Source organism: Neoarius graeffei, chromosome 27, assembly GCF_027579695.1.
Source record: "Neoarius graeffei isolate fNeoGra1 chromosome 27, fNeoGra1.pri, whole genome shotgun sequence".
NCBI classification, from domain to species: domain Eukaryota; kingdom Metazoa; phylum Chordata; class Actinopteri; order Siluriformes; family Ariidae; genus Neoarius; species Neoarius graeffei.
In genome coordinates, this window is record NC_083595.1 from 52,534,776 (window position 1) to 52,557,271 (window position 22,496).

The window sequence follows — 22,496 nt, forward strand, 5'->3', positions numbered from 1 at the left end:
TTTAAATTTCGTCCTCGGTTGGTTCACACGCCATCACTTTGTTTTTCTCTACTCATGGTATATGAGCTGATAGCCTACACTGTAAAAAATTATTTGTTGTTTTAACTTAAAAAAAAAAGTTAGTGCAAGGGCTGCCTTAAAATTGAGTTCATTGAAATTCACATAGTAAGTTAAATTGTTGTGAACTTACGATATTAATTTCAGTGAACTCAAAATTTTAAGGCAGCCCTTACACTAGCAATTTTTTTAAGTTAAAACAACAAATCATTTTTTACAGTGCAGTAGAGTAGCCAATCAGAGCGCATGATTGTTCCCATCCAGTGAATGTGGATAGAATAAAATACGGTCTCGTCTTGTCTCGTCTTCTTCCGCCTATCCGGAGCCGGGTCGCGGAGGCAGCAGTCTGAGCATGGAAGCCCAAACTTCCCTTTCCCCAGACACCTCGGCCAGCTCCTCGGGAAGAACACCGAGGCGTTCCCAGGCCAGCCGAGAGACATAGTCCCTCCAGCGTGTCCTGGGTCTTCCCCAGGGCCTCCTCCTGGGGGGACATGCCTGGAACACCTCCCCAGGGAGGCGTCTAGGAGGCATCCGAAAGAGATGCCCGAGCCACCTCAGCTGGTTCCTCTCGATGTGGAGGAGCAGTGGCTCTACTCCGAGCTCCTCCCGAGTGACTGTGCTTCTCACCCTATCTCTAAGGGAGCGCCCAGCCACCCTGCGAAGGAAACTCATTTCGGCTGCTTGTATCCGTGATCTTGTTCTTTCGGTCATTACCCAAAGCTCATGGCCATAGGTGAGAGTCGGAACGTAGATCGACCGGTAAATCGAGAGCTTCGCCTTTTGGCTCAGCTCCTTCTTCACTACGACGGACCGGTAAAGTGACTGCATCACTGCGGAGACCGCACTGATCCGCCTGTCGATCTCACGCTCTATCCTTCCCTCACTCGTGAACAAGATCCCGAGATACTTAAACTCCTCCACTTGAGGCAGGACTTCTCCACCAACCTGGAGAGGGCAAGCCACCCTTTTCCGGTCGAGAACCATGGCCTCAGACTTGGAGGTGCTGATTCTCATCCCAGCCGCTTCACACTCGACTGCAAACCGCCCCAGTGCATGCTGAAGGTCCTGGTTTGAAGAAGCCAACAGGACATCATCATCTGCGAAAAGCAGAGATGAAATCCTGTGGTTCCCAAACAGGATTCCTTCCGGCCCCTGGCTGCGCCTAGAAATTCTGTCCATAAAGATTATGAACAGAACCGGTGACAAAGGGCAGCCCTGACGGAGTCCAACATGCACCGGGAACAGGTCTGACTTACTGCCGGCAATGCGAACCAGACTCCTGCTCCATTTGTACAGGGACCGGACAGCCCTTAGCAAAGAGCCCTGAACCCCATGCTCCCGAAGCACCCCCCACAGAATACCACGAGGGACATGGTCGAATGCCTTCTCCAGATCCACAAAGCACATGTGGACTGGTTGGGCAAACTCCCATGAACCCTCGAGCACCCTATGAAGGGTATAGAGCTGGTCCAGTGTCACGCGACCAGGACGAAAACCTCATTGTTCCTCCTGGATCTGAGGTTCGATTATTAGCCGAATTCTCCTCTCCAGTACCCTGTAGTAAACCTTCCCTGGGAGGCTGAGAAGTGTGATTCCCCTATAATTGGAGCACACTCTCCGGTCCCCTTTCTTAAAAAGAGGGACCACCACCCCGGTCTGCCACTCCAGAGGCACTGTCCCTGACCGCCACGCGATGTTGCAGAGGCGTGTCAGCCAAGACAGCCCCACAACATCCAGAGACTTGAGATACTTGGGGTGGATCTCATCCACCCCCGGTGCCTTGCCACCGAGGAGCTTGCAAACCACCTCAGTGACTTCGGCTTGGGTAATGGACGAGTCCACCTCTGAGTCATCAGCCTCCGCTTCCTCAATGGAAGATAAAATGCGGTATTTCAGTAAAATACTGACTAACTGGTTGGTGTGAAGAAGCAGAGGTAATCTTAATGTTACTGTTGTATAGCAATTTGCAGCAGTTAGTTTCTTATAGTTGCATTTAACGTTGTACAAGATCCACAAAACTAGTGAGTTCCTGTTCTCACTGCCATCACAAAATCTGTAAAACGTACAGCTTTACCTCTGACTGCTGCAAAATGCTGACACTGGAGACTCCTTCCATTAATGTCCTCTGTTCTTCAAGAAAGCCTCACTAACCTTTTTTTAATCCGTTTATGTGAAGTCCCTGTGAATGTTCTGTTACGATAGAAATGAGAACGACCCCTTGTGAACAAGTTGATTTGAGATGTAAACAATGCTGTAGCGTACGTGTTTTTTTCGTGTTGCTTTTCTGTAAGAAAGTGATTTGAAGGAATCAAGACGTCAAACATGTTTTGCACAGTCAGCAACATTTCATTGTTGAGATGTAATCAGAAAAACTGATCATCATTCACTTGTTCACTTTGGTCAGTCGTGCTGGTGTATTTGCGTATTTGCTGATTAAACGTGAATCGTTCTAAAATTGAGGACATTTAAAGCCTGGAGGAGCAGAGAGCCTTTTGCTCAGATTGCTTTTCTAGCCGTGAATTAATTTAGTTATTTTCTCATCAGGCTAAGCAGACTGCAGCTAGCGCTCCCGATTTTCACTCCTGAAGCAGCTTCGGCGAGACTCGTTGACGATGCGAGACCGTTCCAATTAACCTCCTTTATTTCATTACGCCGTAATCTCTCGCTCTTATCTCTGATTGGCGAGATCAAGATGGGCAGCCGTGATGGGGGGAAAGTCTCGAGAGACAGTCTGATGGGAATATGCTCTTTTCTTCATCCAGAAAACGTATTCCCGGGGAGTCATCTTTACTCCTGCATGAGTTTAAGAGTTTAGACGAGGTTTAAATCTGCTCCCTGGTTAATATTTCGTGTTCGAAACAAGCACAGCGATGGAGGTTAATCTGCTTACAGAGGACGCTCACAGCTCTTCATCTCAATTACAGCGTGGAAACGTGCTGCTAAATATGGCCGCCTGAATCACAAGCATCTCACACACACACACTTTCTCGTCTCTCTCACTTTTCACTTCATTCGCCATGTGATCAGCTTTAAAAGCGATCGCTCTGCACAAGCCGGAGTCGTCAAATCGGAGACTGAAACACGTTTCTACGATCTACAAGCCCGAATCAGAAATAGTTGGAACCACGGGCGATTGCTCTAAGACAATGAGGGAGGCTCAGCCTCCTCTAAAAATGACGAACATCGTGTAGGATGAATTGCGCTAGGCTTATGTTATAGCCGACCTTATAACATTGCTATTTCAGATCCAGAATCATAGAAATATATGTGCTCAACCCAACTACAGTGCGAAATCATTCCGTTATAACTTTCCCCAGTTCGCCTCATGTGCACGTGAGTTTTTCCCCCTCGTGACAGCGCGATGCAGCCCAGCCTCAGTGGACTTCAATGGCATTTGGGAGCTCTGCGCTTTTCAATCTCAAAATGCAAGATGGTTATTGGACAAATACTGCGGAAACGCCCGCCCACGGACTCCCAGCCTCACAGTGGGAGGGACATGGCAAAGCTTTCCGCGAGGAGACTGGTGATTGGTGAAAGCGGCCAGATATTTTCTTTGATTGACAGCTCGTTTCAAATATAGACAGGCAGCGGTGAATTTCAGTTCAGTCCCATGCGGATTCCCAAGTGCTGTGGTGTATTGTAAGAGATCAGCTTACATTTCGATTTCATTCATTACATACGGTTTCTACCAGCTTTTTTAGTTTGTATATATTTTCATTGTAAATAAAGTGTAAATATAGTGTTGTCAAGTTTGCTATCTTAGTTCCAGAAATTTTGTTTATTTGAGTGACTGAACTTGAACTTGAGGGGGCTAGTCAGCTAGCAAGAAAGCTGCGCACGGATGCCGAGCATTGCTGATTTAATTTTGGTGAAGCCATTTGGCAGTCTTCCTTTCGAGGAAAAAATTAAAATTAAAGAGCAGGGTAGACCAACGCCTCAAACTGACTTGGTGAAAAAGGTCGGGAATAATACTCGTTCCTTTCAGCTCTCCTGGTACGAGAAAGTGAATTGGCTAACAGCAAGTGACCCACATCAACAACAGTAATAGGCTACTTTAGTAATATGTCATGGATGGACCAAAAATATAGAATCTATTTAAAATGTTTATGCTGAGTATATTATATTGGAATATATATTTTTCTGGATATGAATTAAACACAGCTACAATTTGGAAAACATTTTTAAACAAAAACACAGCCGAGAACATTTCACACTACAGACCTGGATTAAAAGTGAAGGGTTATCAAAATTGTCAATAAAACATTTCTCAGTCAAAATAAGTAAAATATAGGGAAAGTGTCATTGAATGAAATGTGTGGCACCCAGCTCTATGTTTGGCTCCCCAAGGTCAGTGCTTGTGCCTATTCCAGAACACTCTGCTGTTACTGCTGAGGTTCCTGACAAAGAGCTGCTTTCAATAATGATCAATTTTTAAACAACATGCCACAATTTTAAAATATAAAATGTTAAAATATACCCCCCCCCCCCCCCCCCCCCCAACACCACCATCATGTATATTGGACAGTAGGCTAATGGGCCAAAAGAACCTGTTATTTCACAGTTTGTGACCCTGCCAACAATCAGCCAGATCAGAGGCAAGAGTATGGGCAAAATTGATGTGTTTTTTCTTTTTTTCTTTTAAAATCTGGAAATATCGTAACCGACCAGCCTCCCCTGTTTGAAAGACTACCAGCCGCCACTGGTTGGAACAGTATGAAAGTGAAATTAACAATGATTTGTAAATCATCTTTGACCTGTATTGCACTCAAAACAATACAACAGCACATTGTTTCATGTTTTACCTCGTGAATTTTATTTTATTTTTTCAAATTAAACACTTTTTTTATAATGTTCCCGTTCCTTCTCACAACACTCAAAAGATGTTGATGGACTGAAGACTCCAAGTGATGAAGTGTTTCAGGTGTTATTTTGTCCCATTCTTCCTGTAAACAGGTCTTAAGGTGTGGAACAGTTCAGGGTTGTCACTGTCATATTTATCATTTCTAAATTCTCCACACGTTCTCTATTGGGGACAGAGGGGACACGCCCTCTTCTTCCACAACCACGCCTTTGTAATGTGAGCAGAATGTGGTTTTGTGTTGTCTTGTTGAAATCTCCCTGGAAAAGACGTTGTCTTGAAGGCAGCAGATGTTGCTCCAAAATCTCAGTGTACTTTTCTGCATTAATGCTCCATCACAGAAGTGGAAGTTGCCTTCGCCGAGGGCACTGACCCAACGCCATACCGTGCCGTACGACCCACACTGTTAAACTCTTATACAGAAATGAGCGATTTGAGAATTCGCTGTGGTATAAACCTGTAACTCCAGTAGTGTGTGTGTGTGTGTGTGTGTGTGTGTGTGTTTAACATGTCTCTGCACTCTGACTTGTCGCTCGTCTCTACTTGCAGCTCTTCGATGGGATCGAGTGCGAGTTTCCCATATTCTTCATCTACATGATGATTGATGGTGAGGCTCAGGCTAATTGATTTAAATTTATTTATTCATGAATTACAATATGTAGATTAACCACAAGAATTGCAGAGGTGCTGATCTTTTGCCTTTTTTTTTTTTTTTTTAAATGCCCGCGACACCTGAAACAGTTTCTATTAACTGATTGAGAAAGCAGAGAAGACACGTTTTCTTTTATACTCGCTGACATTTTGTCATATCTTTTTTTTTTTTTTTTTTTGGCCAAATGATTTTAATTTTCTTGATTTATTTTTGATTCATCTTCAAGATTTTTTTTTTTTTTTAATTCATTGTGTCTTACGTTTGTGATTTTGTATACATTTGTACAGATATTTTAAAACAGACAAATGCTTTAACGTTAAAGTTCTGCCTTTTCTTATTCTTTTACTGTTTTGTTTGTTTGTTTGTTTGTTTGTTTGTTTCCCATGTACCTGTGGTGTAGGTGTGTTCAGAGGAAACACGACTCAGGTGAAGGAGTATGAAGAACTCCTCCACGCCGTTATTTTTCATTCTTATGAAGGTGACTTATAACACACGCACAGAGCTCTCTCTCTCTCTCTCTCTCTCTCTCTCTCTCTCACTCATAATCAGTGGCACATGAACATATTGGGTTATGGAGTTCTAAGGTTGATGACGGGCAGAAAGAGGTAGACAGGCTGATAGACACTGGTGGAAAAAAAGTCTGACGGACGGTTAGATTAGACGTGCAGACAGACACCTGTAGAAAGACAAACAGAAGGGTAGATTGATTGATTGACAGATGAGTATCCCGACAGACAGGGAGAAAGATAGGCAGACACATTTTTCAAACAAACAGATGGGTGGATAGACAGGAAGACAAGACAGACTGACGGCAAGGTAAGACAGACGGATGGAAAGCTAGATGGGTAAAAAGACGGACGGGTAGACCGACAGGTATACACAGGTAGATGGTGATAAACAGACAGGTAGGTTGGTAGAGAGGTGGACAGACAGAAAGAAGGACGGGAAGATGGACAGACAGGTAGACAAGACAAATGGATGGATGGTGACATGGATGAACAGACCGGTACAGAAGACGGATGGGACAGACAGACTGAAAAGTGGACAGACTGACAGATGGGTAGCCAGTCTGGTAGACAAATGGGCAAACATACAGCAAGAGACAGACAGGTAGAGAGACAGACAGTCCTGCTTGTTGAACAGTACAGAAGTAAGTGTGCACAGTAGAGGGTTTCATCCTCATGAACACATGGGTCTTTGCTGACAAAACTAAAACACACCAGCAGCATGTATCAGTGTGTGTTTATTAGATGGGAATGAAAAATTGTGTTTTCTCCAGGTCATGCCGTCATTCCGAAGTATTACTACGTGCCGGCGGATTTTGTGGAGGCGGAGCAGAAGAAACACGGCAGCCAGAAACGTTTCCCGAGCAACTCGGGTCATGATGAGATGCTGTTCCTGTGGGGTCAGGCTCTGTACAACATCGCCAAGCTGCTGGGTCAGTGTGTGTGTGTGTGTGTGTGTGTGTGCGCTTAGTCTACACACTGTGGGGTCACTACCGTAACACACACACAGTGCTCAGTTATTCATGCAGCAATTAGCATAGCGTTTGCACTTCCTCCCACAGAGAGAATTCCAGAATGAACGTTTCAAAGCGTTCTGTAGCTGCGGAGGTGGCGGTTTGTCAAGATGTTTTATTCCTTTAAGATATTTCATTTTCCGAGCAGCGCACAGATTTACAGATGTAAAGATCGAGCTGGATTTCTGTGGTTATGATAAAAGCACAAGAGTTCTTTGATCTTAACCTGGTTACCTCGAGTGTGTCTTTAGAATGAACAACAGTGATGATCTTTATTTAGATTTTTGTGGCAATAAGGATAAGAACGACCACAAATCATGAAAAATAAATATCCAGTAATTCAGAATAGTGATAAATTAGTGTCGGTATTCTTTCTGTCACCTGGTTGTCACAAAATAAATCTTGTTTTCATGAAAAACTAAAAGATTTCCTTCTGCTTCTTGGTGCTGGAGTAACATTAACACACTGCAGTAATCATTGTCAGTGGAATGCACTCACAAAGAGAGTAAAAGTGTGTGTGTGTGTGTGTGTGTGTGTGTGTGTGTGTGTGTGTGTGTGTGTGTACTTCTCAGCGGACGGTCTGATCAGCCCCAAAGACATCGACCCCATCCACCGCTACGTACCATATCAGGAACAGAGGAACGTTAGCATGAGATACTCCAACCAGGTCAGTGCGCGCGCACACACACACACACACACACACACACACACCTTTGACTTTAAATTTAAACACTAGATCAGTATCTGCACATGACTTCTCTTGTTCAGTTTTCATGACCAAATCTGTCTGAATTAATGATATTAAAATACGTTGCTACAGTAACGAATCGAGCATTGTTCAAAGTGGACTGTGTGTGTGTGTGTGTGTGTGTGTGTGTGTGTGTGAGAGAGAGAGAGAGAGAGAGAGACTGTGTAAGGTTTATTTTTTTTTTTTGTTCTCCCCCCCCCCCCTCCCTTCCTTTTTCATTTTTTTATTTATCCCATTTTCAGCCGGTCTCTAAGGCTGAGTCACACAACCCCAGGACACTCCAAACACACTCAGCCAGTGTGTGTACACATGCGCGCACACACACACACACACACACTGCTCTGTCTGCAGACGAGAACAGAACTTTATTGAAATGTCACTCTTTCCAAAGCTGTGCAGGAAGTAAATATTACTCTCCGCTCCAAACGGATTTCAGTTCCAGTGTTGCATGGCCTTGAGGTCTTTCACTGTCTCAGCTGTTTGGATCAAGAAACATGACAGGTGTTATTCAAGGCGTCAGTCTGGGGTTTAATAAAATGCACGCCACAGCAGCATCTGTGTTCAAGGTGTTCATTAAGAGATAATTAGTGATTAAAAATAATCACGAGTTTGCTTTATCATCACTCGGGTCATTAAAATTCATTATGATACAGTACAGACAGCTGAAGTTCTGTGTTAGTGACCATCATCTTGAAGGGTGCCAAAAATTATGGATCTGATGATATATAATGTGTTCCTGATTGAATAATTATTATTAATAATGCAGTAACATCTGTCACCTGTTTAACACCATCTCGGATTTTTCAATAAGGATTTACACACACACACACACACACACACACACACACACACACACACACACTTCTTATTGCTAAGATAAGTCATTCAGTTGGCCAGCTTTGATCCGGCAGCAGGCAGCTTCATGACGAAATACCATTTCATCCTGTTCAGTTTGAGATCTGGGTACCACGACCTGACCTGACCTGACCTGCTCCTCCTGATCTACCGGACTGATTCATCAAAAATATCAGAAAACTATTTAAGACCCAAACCATCGAGTGACTTATAAACAACGAGTAATGCTTTAGTTCCGTCCCGTCTGTCAGGCTGTGCTCCCTCTGGGGGAGCGTACCGTGCCCGAGCACGTTTGACCCCCAAAGTCCAGTTTGTTTGACTCGTGTGATCGCTGCATGCCGCGCTCGGGTGCAGTCCAGCCTGTTTGGAAGAGGTGGGTTCAGGCACGGTTCGGTTGGACTCGGGTACAGTACGCGTCAGTGTGATTGCGGCAAAACAAGGAACTCAAACACAACGACGTGCACCTTTAAATTAATTCTTGAATATTTGGGTTGATGACAAGTCTGCTCCTCATCTTACTGATGAACACACGATGCAGTCGGTGAGTAAAGCTGCAAATTCCTGCGTCAACATCAGCTGCCTCCATAAAAATCGTCTTCTGTGCAGCACAGTTTACTGAAAAGCCCTGCCTGGTATGGCGAGAGAGAGGAAAAAATCACATCATGTGAGCACGGTGACTGATGGTCGCGCGGTGACTGATGGTCGCGCGGTGACTGATGGTCGCGCGGTGACTGATCCAACACTGAGAAACATCATGATGAAGTAGAGATTCAGTGAGCATCGAGACGGGCCGAGGCACACTGTCCCTCTGCCCTGAGAGAAGACGCTGCCAGAAGCGCACAATAAATAAATCAGAGCTGCACTTCCTCTCTGCACAAAATAGAACCACATTCAGACTGAGGTCTTCAACAAAATGAACAAAATCATCCTCAATTTTAACTAATTTTGCATTGTGTGTGTGTGTGTGTGAGAGAGAGAAAGGGAGACTGTGTGTGTGTGTGTGTGTGTGTGTGTGTGTGTGTGTGTGTGTGTGTGAGAGAGAGAGAAAGGGAGACTGTGTGTGTGTGTGTGTGTGTGTGTGTGTGTGTGTGTGTGTGTGTGTGTGTGTGTGTGAGAGAGAGAGAGAGAGAAACTGTGTGAGAGAGAAAGAAAGTGTGTGTGTGAGAGAGAGAGAGAAAGAAACTGTGTGTGAGAGAGAAAGAAACTGTGTGTGAGAGAGAGAGAAAGAAACTGTGTGTGTGTGAGAGTGTGTGTGTGAGAGAGAAAGAAACTGTGTGTGTGTGAGAGAGAAAGAAACTGTGTGTGTGAGAGAGAAAGAAACTGTGTGTGTGTGAGAGAGAAACTGTGTGAAAGAGAGAGAAACTGTGTGAGTGAGAGAGAGAGAGAGAAACTCTGAGCGAGAGAAAGAAACTGGATGAGAGAGAGAAAGGGAGACAACGTGTGTGTGTGAGAGAGAGAGAGAGAGAAACTGTGAGAGAGAAAGAGACTGTGTGTGTGTATGAGAGAGACTGTGTGTGTGTATGAGAGAGAGAAAGAGACTGTGTGTGTGTGTGTGTGTGTGTGTGTGTGTGTGTGTGTGTGTGTGTGTATGAGAGAGAGAAAGAGACTGTGTATGAGAGAGACTGTGTGTGTGTGTGTGTGTGTGTGTGTGTGTGTGTGTGTGTGTGTGTGTGTGTATGAGAGAGAGAAAGAGACTGTGTGTGTGTGAGAGAGACTGTGTGTGTGTGTGTGTGTGTGTGTGTGTGAGAGAGAGAAAGAGACTGAAGAGACTGTGTGTGTGAGCGAGAGAGAAGGAGACAGATATAGACGGAGAGGGAGAGAACTGACAAGAGACAGACAGGGAGAGAGATGGACACAGACAGATAATGAAAGACCAAGAGGGAGTGAGACACTGAGGAAGAGCAACAGAACGAGAAAGACACAGACACTGTGCAGAAGAGTGAGGGAGCGACAGAAACGGATGAACAGAAAGGGAGACAGAATGACGCTGCAGGAATGTTGATCTCAGGATAGAAACGTCTCTTTCACTCTGTCCTGCTTTTCACTCTTCAGCTCCACAGATCGCAGTGTCGAGTGATGAAATGATGCACGCGTCTGAGAGCTTCATCACTGTTTACACTCAGCACACAGCAGTTCAGGAATAACGTCGTACTCCGGCGTTCTGGAGATGTTTTCTGATCTCTGACTGAGTTCACGAGTCAGGACATCGAATATAACACAAACACAACCGAGTAACGACATCGCCCCACCCGGCGAGCTGAACATTCCAGAAATATCTCTGGGATTTATTCGTGCTGTCACTTTGTGGAAGACTTTAGGACTGTAAAGACGCAGCTGTTCTCTTACAGACCTGCTGAGATCAGTTAAAGGTCCGTCTCGTGCCACTGAAGGGGGTGGGCGGGTGCGTGCGTGTCATCTTAGTAGAATAATAAGTTGTTTAATGCCCAGGAAGTGATGATAAGTATCTCAGGACCATCTCTACACCCTCATTAAAAACACTAATGAATATGCATGGTATGCAAATTAGAAATGCCTCCTCCAACATTCCTTACTAGCCTAATATCCCTAGCCAGCTAATTAGCAGTTTGTAAACGAGCTCACGTTTGTCAGTACCAGCGTCTCAATTTGTTATAATTTTCTTATGTTTTTCATTTCCACAGCAAAATACTGTATACCGTTACCATGACAACCACCTTTACTCGCATTAGGTAAGTTAGGTCGCTCGCTTAGTACAGATGTTGTCTGACGTAAAGGTTGCGACACTGATGTTCAACGTAATTGGCTGAAAACCATGAAGATTATTGAAGCGACATCACGGAATGAGGTCATTCGTAGCCCCACCTCCAGATCAGTTTTGTATAGAAGTGTGTGTTTGTGCATGAGTGAAGTTTATCCCTGCCGGAGGTTTCTATAATCAGGCTTTTCATCTCACTCTCTCTCTCTCACACACACACACACACACACACACCTGCTGTATAGGAATTGCACACAGAAGCGTCTAAGTCTTTCCTTCACCTTGGCTAAGTGCAAATTGATTTTTTTCGTGCCTCAGCCTCTTCTTTGTGTGTCTTAAGGATTGCAGGCTAAAGCTAATAGATGTGAGCTGAAGCCCCAGAGCTCAGCGTGTGAAAAATTCACTTGACGATCACATTCCAACTCCAAATCCTCACCTGTTTCAGAGTGTTAGCGCAGGTATGTGGGACAGATTATGCTGTTTCATAACCAAACACTCATGATGGAGTTCAGAAAGTCTGCCTTTTTCGAGCACTTGAAACGCAATACTTTTGCAGGATTTTGAGGCCTTATTGTCTCTTCCTTTCACAGCTGCTCCAGTCTTTAAGGATATCCCTTTTGCAGTCATATGGAATGCACCTACGCATGTGTGCCGAAACCTCAAGACTCCACTGGACTTTTCTAGTTTTCAAGCAGCAACCACACCAGCCAGTGAACCTAATCAGTTTCTTTTCCTCTTCTACTCCAATCGGTGCATTAGGCAAGATTTGTCGGGGGCGTCGTGGCTCAGGTGGATGGGGCGCCGTGCCGTGGATCTGGGGACCCGGGTTCGATTCCGGCCCGAGGTCATTTCCCGATCCCTCCCCGTCTCTCTCTCCCGCTCATTTCCTGTCTCTGCACTGTCCTGTCCAATAGAGGTGGAAAAAGCCCCCAAAAAATATATTTAAAAAAAAAAGATTTGTCAAAATTAGTTGCAATTATGCTGATACAGGTAAAATTAGTACGTTCAGGAACGTGAATTAATTTTTTAACCCCTTAAATCCTGCAAACCCCCCCCCCAAAAAAAAAAATTCCTGATTGTAGAATTCAGTTAGAGTTGGCATGAATAAGGACTGTCATGACATTACAAAATTCAGCTGATTCTGATTTATCATGAGAACGGTCACACAGTAGCCTGGGCCCGCCCATCCTAAGTGTGACGCAACACGGGGGCCTGTTGCGAACTTAGTCTGGCAAGGCAAGCTATCTCCAGCTCTTCCAAGCTCCCGAAAAATCGGGAGCCAATCAACTTTGAGCATCTCCAACGGCCCTGGGTAGAGGCGTGTTCAAGGCAGTGACGTAGTAGAACTGCGACCGGAAGCTATAGATTGTTTATAGAATCTATGCCGGAAGCGCTTCATTCACTAGAAACATTACGAACATGGAGCAGCGGCAAGCCTTTGACACAGCGGTAGATGCTGTATTGAAAGCATTCAGCGGGAAGTTTCTCTCCATTTCTGCTCGTGTTATTATCGTCCTCTTCCTCTTCAGCTCCTCCTTCTTCTTCCTGTTACTCAAGCGGTTTCCGTCGCGTCGCATACGTCAGAGGAAAGAGTGATGTGATTGGTTTAAGCTTCGTCACAGCCTTTTCTGGCTTCGACCAGTAGCAAACTGAGGCATTTCAGGGGGGCGGGTCAACCACGCGCTTTGGGAAACGGTTGGGCTTAATATCTCTGCCAGACCAATGCTCGCAGAGCTTTGAAGTTGCATTAGCCAGACTAGTCACACAGGTCTTCGCCGTCCTCTTTATCTTTGTAATGACCTCTTACGGGCCTTATTGCTCATTATTAGCATTTTCAGCTATCTGGTAAACCATTCAGCTACTTGAAAACCGAGTCGTAACACGATAATCATGTGAAATTCGGCTCATGATAATTTATCAGAATGGTCAAACAGGTCATTGCTGTCACGTTTTGTCGTAAAGAAATCATAATTGCTAATTCTGCATCCAGCTCCATCCCCTTCAAAAGCACTGCTCGTTATACCCTCGCTCTGAAAGAATACCGGGGTGGAGTTTTTTGTTTTGTTTGTTTGTTTTTTAACCTCTGTCCGTCCGTCCATCCGTATCTCCATCCGTCCAAAACACCCTTTTTATCAGCAACCACAAATCATAGCCACGTGGTACCAAACTTCAGCTTGGGGTTCGATACCGTGTTTACCGTTTTCAGGTCTGTCCCACATCAACTTCCCGTTTACCGAATGAATGTATTTATGAAACACACAGCCTGAATTTACAAAATTTTCGTCACACTTTTCTCAGCAACTACAAATCACAACTGCTTAATATTTGGTACCAAACTTCAGCTTGGGGTCCTGTACTGTGTTTACCGTTTTCAGGTCTGTCGCACATCGACTTCCTGTTTACCGACTGAATGTATTTACGAAACGTATAGGGTGGATTTTGACGCTATTTCAAGAAGCAAAATGCTATTTCAGAATGACAGTTTCCCAGGATGCTGTTTGAAATCCCTGGGGAGAGACACTGCTCTTTACTTGTTTCAGGGTTCATTATTTGCTGAAGTCAGCATTCATAATAAGCGTCCTATTCCTTCGATTACCTGCATTCTGATCTAAGCGAGAGCGGGGGATACGGTACGTAAGTGAGCAGTCGCTCACAGTTGATCTTGTATTTCTTCTGGTTTTGCTGCGTACTTGTTAACTTTTTTCAAGGAACAACGTTTTGTTCCAGACGCAGTGAAATGGGGCGGAGTGAAAGGGTGTTGGGGAGTGTCTCTAACTTGACTGACACGAGGCCTGTGTAAACAAATAAGCACTCCAGTTGGTCCTGCAGGTTATTTTTTGTTGTTGTTTTGTTTTTGAAACGTGTTTCTCAGCCATGTAATGCACTTGCACCTATAAAAGTGGGGTCACTCGACAGAAAAGGCTGTCAGTACTTGGTATTGTGGCTGTTTTTGCTTCTTAACTGCAGCTTCATTGCATTTATTTGGAAAATGTAATGCATTATGGGATGCTGTCCATGAAAGATGACTTTGGAGGACCTGGACATCCGGGTATATTCAGGATACTGAATGCTACATACTGAATCTGGGTGCGGGTTTTGTTTTTTGTGTGTGCGTGTGTGTGCAGTAAGCTTTTAGTTTGTATTATGTCACACGTCCATGTCTCCGTTCGTCCCTCGGGGCTCTGTCGTCTCTGTCGTGTCACATCTGAGTGCTTTTAATTTGTGTGAGGCTCTGATTCATTAGGCCGGTCATGCGGGTACTCCCGACCGAGCTCCATTTTCACAAATCACGTTCTGCTCTGTCAAATTCATTCGCCAGCTTTTTATGCCGCTCTGCATACAAATAGATTAGCCCAAGTGGACTGTTTGACTTGACGAAAAAAGGCCTTGCTGCTGTTATTTATTGATGATTGCTGTTTTCGGGGCGAGTTTTGTTTCTGACTTTGATCTCCGTGGCAGGACAGCGTCGCATGATCAACAGCAAGCAGCATCTCAGGCTGTCTTCAGTTTATTAGCAGGATGTGGAGATGTAATCCGGGCGTCACCTGGAAAACTGTTTCTGAAAGGAATTTCTGGAAAGTGGGAGCGGATTATATTTTTACTCTTTACATGTTTAAATTATTTATAAGCACTTCTGGGTTTGTTCGATGTTTTTAAAGTACTTTGACTTTCTTTAAGCGGATTGTCTTTGTGTACGAATTAAATGTGGGGTTTTTTGTTTTTAAAAGGATAAAACGGTGTATAAATAAATTTATATATTTATGAAATAATAATGTTGATGTACAAAGTGTTTTGATTAAATTTTTTTTTTCTTTTTTTAAGTCAACACTGGTGAGTCTGGCATAAAATAATTTTAATTTGTTGTTTTAGAATTTATGCATAAATTTACTCTGGCGACATGCTGCAATTATAACGACAACAGAAATCCAAATAATAGTCTATGTTCAATTAAAGTTCTCAAGTAATTTGGAGGTGATTTTACATCTTATTAAAAAATAAATAAATGGATGGATGGATAAATAAACTTGGATTGACTGTCCATGACAGTGGACGCTGCATAAAATGGTTAAAGTAAAAAATTAATTAAATAAATTATAATGTCCAAAGAGGCGGCACGGTGGTGTAGTGGTTAGCGCTGTCGCCTCACAGCAAGAAGGTCCTGGGTTCGAGCCCCGTGGCCGGCGAGGGCCTTTCTGTGCGGGGTTTGCATGTTCTCCCCGTGTCCGCGTGGGTTTCCTCCGGGTGCTCCGGTTTCCCCCACAGTCCAAAGACATGCAGGTTAGGTTAACTGGTGACTCTAAATTGAGCGTAGGTGTGAATGTGAGTGTGAATGGTTGTCTGTGTCTATGTGTCAGCCCTGTGATGACCTGGCGACTTGTCCAGGGTGTACCCCGCCTTTCGCCCGTAGTCAGCTGGGATAGGCTCCAGCTTGCCTGCGACCCTGTAGAACAGGATAAAGCAGCTACAGATAATGAGATGAGATATTGTCCAAAGATCACCTGACTTCCAAAGCAAATTTCTATAAACAGTTTGGGAACCACAGGATTTCATCTCTGCTTTTTGCGGATGTTGTCCTGTTGGCTTCTTCAAGCCGGGACCTTCAGCATGCACTGGGGCGGTTTGCAGTTGAGTGTGAAGCGGCTGGGATGAGAATCAGCACCTCCAAGTCCGAGGCCATGGTTCTCGACCGGAAAAGGGTGGCTTGCCCTCGCCAGGTTGGTGGAGAAGTCCTGCCTCAAGTGGAGGAGTTTAAGTATCTCGGGATCTTGTTCACGAGTGAGGGAAGGATAGAGTGTGAGATCGACAGGCGGATCGGTGCAGCCTCCGCAGTGATGCGGTCGCTTTACCGGTCCGTCGTGGTGAAGAAGGAGCTGAGCCAAAAGGCGAAGCTCTCAATTTACCGGTCGATCTACGTTCCAACTCTCACCTATGGTCATGAGCTTTAGGTAATGACAGAAAGAACAAGATCGCAGATACAAGCGGCCGAAATGAGTTTCCTTCACAGGGTGGCTGGGCGCTCCCTTAGAGATAGGGTGAGAAGCACAGTCACTCGGGAGGAGCTCGGAGTAGAGCCGCTGCTCCTCCACATCGAGAGGAACCAGCTGAGGTGGCTTGGGCATCTCTTTCGGATGCCTCCTGGACGCCTCCCTGGGGAGGTGTTCCAGGCATGTCCCCCCGGGAGGAGGCCCCGGGGAAGACCCAGGACACGCTGGAGGGACTATGTCTCTCGGCTGGCCTGGGAACGCCTCGGTGTTCTTCCCGAGGAGCTGGCCGAGGTGTCTGGGGAAAGGGAAGTTTGGGCTTCCATGCTTAGACTGCTGCCTCCGCGACCCGGCCCCGGATAAGCGGAAGAAGACGAGACGAGACGAGTTTAACAGTTCAAAACCGCTTGGTGTAACAAGACCATTGTTGTTGCTTAGCAACCTGTGGTCAGGGCAATGATAGATATTTGGCGAGCACATTTCAACCAATCAGATTGCACGGTCAGAACTAACTGTTGTGTAATACAGTGCTGCTCTTGGTGGATGTGTTGTTGTTTTTTTTTCTCTGAGGAGCTTGTGTGTGCATCTTTACCACATTTGTTGGTGTGTTTCACTTCCTCGGTGTAGTCTCTCCTCATTTGATGCATCTCACTGTCGTCTCCACATCTTAGATAAATGACTTTGCGCTGTGAACCCTTTGACTCTGACGCTCTGTGTATTCCTCTTGATACACAAGTGTTTGTCGTCTCTTTTTGCCGTGCGTTTAGTCATTCTCGTTGGCTCCCCCGTGAGAGCAGGGAGTGTGTGTGGGGGAGGTTAGCAGCGTTCTCTAAAAACGTCTCTCGAATCGTCTGCACTGAGCCACACTGAACCTCGGGGAAACGCTTAGTAGAGGTCGTACACACTCACAATAACCTCCATTAATCTTGTGAATATAGTGGAGCTGTGAAATACAATCTTAAGTTTTCTCTGCTCTTGACTCACCTGACCTTATAAAAAGGATTCAGCTAGCTACACAATAAATGGCGAGCTAACATTTTTGGGTTTTTTTGTGTCTTTTTCTTTCTTTGATTCAATCATTCATTTGTTGTAACTCTTGCTAGCTTATTTATTAGCACAGTCTGGGTTTTGCAAACGTCTCCCTGTTCAAAGAAAGAACGCACAACTTTATTCATCACACACTTGTGAAATTTCCTCTCTGCATTTAACCCATCTGAAGCAGTGAACACACACACGTGAGCAATGAGCACACACACACACACCCAGAGCAGTGGGCAGCCATGCTAACAGCGCCCGGGGAGCAGTTGGGGGTTCGGTGCCTCGCTCAAGGGCACCGCAGCCCAAGGCCGTCCCATATTAACCTAACCGCATGTCTTTGGACTGTGGGGGAAACCGGAGCACCCGGAGGAAACCCACGCGGACACGGGGAGAACATGCAAACTCCACACAGAAAGGCCCTCGCCGGCCACGGGGCTCGAACCCGGACCTTCTTGCTGTGAGGCGACCATGCTAACCACTACACCACCGTGCCGCCCAACACGACAGTTTAAAAAAAAAAAACACCTCTTTGTAATCCAGTCCACGAGCATGTCACAACTGAGAATTATGGGTAATACAGATGGTCCTTGAGCTGCTTAAAATATCACGGTCCGGAAATTCCACAAAGTGACACATTTTATTCGTAGTCTCATTAAAACAAGCTCTGTGCATTCAGGTGTTTTGAGAAGTTTCTTAAAATGGCCACCGCGCTAATTAAAACACTTGGGACGGCACATCTGTGACATTTGCGACGCTCCAGAAAGATGGAAACGCGTGCTTGTTTTCTGTCCATCACTTCAAATATTTCCAATCTCTTGTACAGCTCGCTTTTTTTTTAATCTTTTTTTTTTTTTTTTTAATTTCCAAGCGGGCTCTTTAGTGGCATGCTAATGAAGCTCATTTCCTCTGTTTTTGTTTTGCATCTGCTAGCAATTAATCAGAGGCAATCTCACTCTCTCACACACACACGCTCACACACAGATGCGTTTAATAGCATCGGGACAATAAAACGGAGTCCTGCTTTTTTTTTTTCTTTCTCTCAGACAAAATGGAGGCCGTTATTAAAGCCTCGTATGAGGACAAATGAGCATACCAATCACAGGGGTGTGTTTGTTTGGGTTTGGTTTTAAATTATTAGCCCTCGACTCATCAAAACTTTCAGCGGAAAAGAAGCTAAATGAATCTTTCCACAAATAACAGGATGTGTTAGCGTAGCAACACAGCACATTTATCAGATCTCTGACTCAAAAAAAAATTCTCATAAAACACAACAGATTTTTGGTAATGATGCACATTAGCCTCGTCGTACCTTCCAGACAACATACATCGCTGTAATATTCATAACTATTAACATAACAAGCTAGCTAACATGGGCTAATTATGTATTATATTCCATATATTCATAAATGTTCAAAGTTGAAACAGTTCTTGAAGGAGATTGAGGTATTAATCATGAGAATTCACGTACCTTACTGCTAACGCTAACTAGCTGGCTAACATGAGCTAGCTAAAATGAAATGAATTGTAGAGGAATTTCAAATTATAATGTATGTATAAAGGTTCATAACATTAGCGAGCTGGACAGGAATTCTGAGAGAACTTTCATAAACATCAATTTTGACCACTAGCGTAGCTAATGATATGTACCTGGCTAATATTAGCGAAGTTGACAGCAATTCTGAATGGAGTTTTAAGTAATAAGCATAACATTTCATGTTCTTTAACTAGATAACTGGCTATCGTAAGATGACCAAGGCATATCCCCCCCAAAAAAAAAGTTCATCTTTGCCTGGTAGCTAAAATGTACCAAAAGAATTGTAGAAGAATTTCCAATTAGGATACTGTTAGCTAGCTGAACAGGAATTGTGAGAAAGACGTTTTATAAAACGTAAAGCTAAACTGGCTAATAAATGCTAACCTGACAGTAATTTTTAAGGGCTTTCGTAAATCTTAAAAATTTCGGTTAAAAACCTGACAGGATTTCTGAGAGGATGAGAAGTTATATTTCAACTATGTTAATACTAGCCAGCTAGTGTGCTAACTATGGTGCTAACCTGATAGCTGGCTGGCTAGTCTTGTCATAAAATAAGCTGGCAGGATTTCTGAGAACTTGTTTTACGTTATATTAATAACTTTTCAAATCATCTTTTGGCCAGCTAGCTAACACAGGCTAATCTAATGGGATTTCTGACTAGATTCTTAAATTATATTGATAAATTAAACTAACTTGCTAACTAATATGAGCTAACCTGACAGGATTTTTGTCTGCCACGCTTGCCCCTTCCGTGTGTGTGTGTGGACAGACATATTCAGGGAAAATGAACCAAAATGGCTGAAATAACACCATGCTTTAGCATATTAGCTTTTCATGATCGTGGTCTCCTAACAGGTGTATCATTTAGCATTTTAGCTAGTGATTACATATGAGCGGATTTTAAAACATTTTAAATAAATGTTCACTAAAAAGTTCTCCAGATGGATTTGATCAGCCAGGACAGTTTTGATCACTAATGTTTCTGAATTTCATTTTGCAGCACCGCTAACAGGTACATGACTTTTATGACTCTCAGAGAGACCCAGGCCATGTTGGCAAGCTGGCTAGCGTTAGCAGTGCAGATTATGAACTTCTATGAATGTAACACTTGAAATCTTCTCATAAATCCTGTCAGGTTTTTATCAAAATTATAAAGATATGTGAGAAATCCGGTCAGGTTAGCACATTATAGCTAGTGTTTGTGGAAAATGTTATAAAGTTCTCTCAGGATTGCTGTCCAGCGAGCTAATAATATGAACCTTTATAATTCCGTTAGGTTAGCTGATTTAAGCTAGCAGGCTATCGTTGGCGAATAAGAAGTGATGAAGCGTTCTTGACACCATCTTAGCATTGTGTTAGCCGAATGTTTAAGTCCGTACAGATGAATTTGTGTGATGTGGACATGCAGTTTGCACAGCGCTAATGTTTGTTAGCTGGAGTAAGGAAGGAGGACCTTTTGTACGTTTTATTTTGGACCAGATTTTTCTTTTTAACAGCGTTTTCCGAAGCTCAGAGACGAACCCACCAATCAGCAGCTCATTATTCTGCTGAAATGAAACTTCTGTGAGAGCCAGTGAGCTGAAATGAGGGTTTCTTTATCGTTTCTTTCAGTTCGTCCTTCTGTTTCCTCTCTCCGCTCATTTTCCATCATTCCTCTGTATTCTTTCTTTCTTTTGTTTCTTTCTTTCTTCGTTACTCCATCCCCAGCTGTGTTGTTGATGTTGGCGAGCTCTGAAATGTCAGACGTTTTATCCCTCAGGAAAAAACACTCGCTGTTCTCTCCATCATCACGCTCCACTGAGAGAGAGAGAGAAAGAGAGAGTGAGAAGGCGAGAAAGGAAATCTGATGAGTGTGTTGTTGTTGTTCTCTGTAGGGTCCCATCGAGAATGATGTGGTGATCCACGTGGCACTTATCGCCGAGAGTCAGAGGTACAACCATCTGTCTAAAGCTTTTTGTATTATTTCTTGCTCATTCTTTGTCTCTATTCTTTTTTTCCCCCTCTCTTTTCTTTTTTTTTTATACTCCAGAAATATTGGCGCCCGCAAATAAAAATTAACACCGTGTACAATACAGGTCTGTGTAGGTTGTTGATTTTGTTTTTACTTTCGAAATGAACATGGGGCAAAATGAGGAAACAGTTTATTTAATTTTTGTTTCTCTTGCCACACTCCAACCAGGTAAATAATTCATTATAAAAATATTGACTCATTTTTAACTGTTTCTATTTGCACACCAAGCCTGGAAATTAAATATTCATGAATCCGAATATGAAACAGATGCCACTGCAGGACATTTCGGTGCATTTGTTCTGTTTCCATAAAAGATGTAATCAAATGGGATAAACATGCATAGAAAAGAATGTTTGAAATGATGATTTAAAATATTCTTAAATTGAAGTACCTGGAACATTATGCTATCCATCCACCATATTGTCCCCCTTTATTGTCGCCTCCCCCCCCCCCTTTGTTTTTTTATTTTTTTATTTTTTAAATCACACAATGATCATAATAGAAGTACTTCAGGCACTAAAGTGAAACTAATCTATTCTTCTTGCTAACTCTTGAGTAGTCTGGCTACTAAGTCATTGTTGATGCTATCATTAAAGATCAGGTCTTTCAGGATCATTCGTGCATTTTGAAATGGAGAAATACAAGACATTATTTTCGTATTTCGTTTGCATATAATTTTTTTTTCCACATTGAGAAATTAGAAATGAATGAAAACGTTGAGTGTACTGACCAATAAATCTATATATTGAGCTTGAAATATACGTGTGTGTGTGTGTGTGTGTGTGTGTGTGTAGGTTGCAGGTTTTCTTGAACACGTACGGTATTCAGACTCAGACCCCTCAGCAGGTGGAGCCCATTCAGATTTGGCCTCAGCAGGAACTCGTGAAGGTATTTTACAGCATTAATTAATAGTGTAGGAGATGAGGCTGTGTGATCAATCGAACCGGGTGCGCGCGCACATGCACAGTGCAGAATCATTCCTTAATGTAAATGATCTGCTAAACTAAAGATAGAAAAAGAAAGAAAGCACATCTTTATTCATCACACACTTGTGAAATTTCCTCTCTGCATTTAACCCATCTGAAGCAGTGAACACACACACACACGCGAGCAGTGAACACACACACATACCCACAGCAGTGGGCAGCCATGCTAACAGCGCCCGGGGAGCAGTCGAGAGTTCGGTGCCTCGCTCAAGGGCACCTCAGCCCAAGGCCGTCCCATATTAACCTAACCGCATGCCTTTGGACTGTGGGGGAAACCGGAGCACCCGGAAGAAACCCACGCGGACACGAGGAGAACATGCAAACTCCCAGAACCTTCTTGCTGTGAGGCGACAGTGCTAACCACTACACCACCGTGACACCCAAGTTTGTCTGCTGAGTAACCAGCAGACAAACTTTTGAACCTGATGAACTTTCAAACTTTCATGAACCGAATCTTTGGGTTTGATTTTATATACTTGAGTTTGAGTCTCGATGCGCGCCGACCAACATGGCTGCCACAAA

At 43.9% G+C, this 22,496-nt stretch overlaps 1 protein-coding gene across 3 annotated transcripts in view; it reads left to right on the plus strand.

The window, feature by feature from the left end:
• phkb (phosphorylase kinase, beta) overlaps positions 1-22,496 on the plus strand; it is a 123,414-nt gene that overhangs the window by 61,767 nt on the left and 39,151 nt on the right. For all 3 annotated transcript variants that reach the window (XM_060911641.1, XM_060911640.1, XM_060911639.1), the window contains 6 exons: positions 5,465-5,522; positions 5,968-6,045; positions 6,847-7,005; positions 7,659-7,753; positions 20,852-20,907; positions 21,783-21,876. In XM_060911641.1, coding sequence (XP_060767624.1) covers positions 5,465-5,522; positions 5,968-6,045; positions 6,847-7,005; positions 7,659-7,753; positions 20,852-20,907; positions 21,783-21,876 — 540 coding nt within the window. The remainder of the gene's footprint in view (positions 1-5,464; positions 5,523-5,967; positions 6,046-6,846; positions 7,006-7,658; positions 7,754-20,851; positions 20,908-21,782; positions 21,877-22,496) is intronic.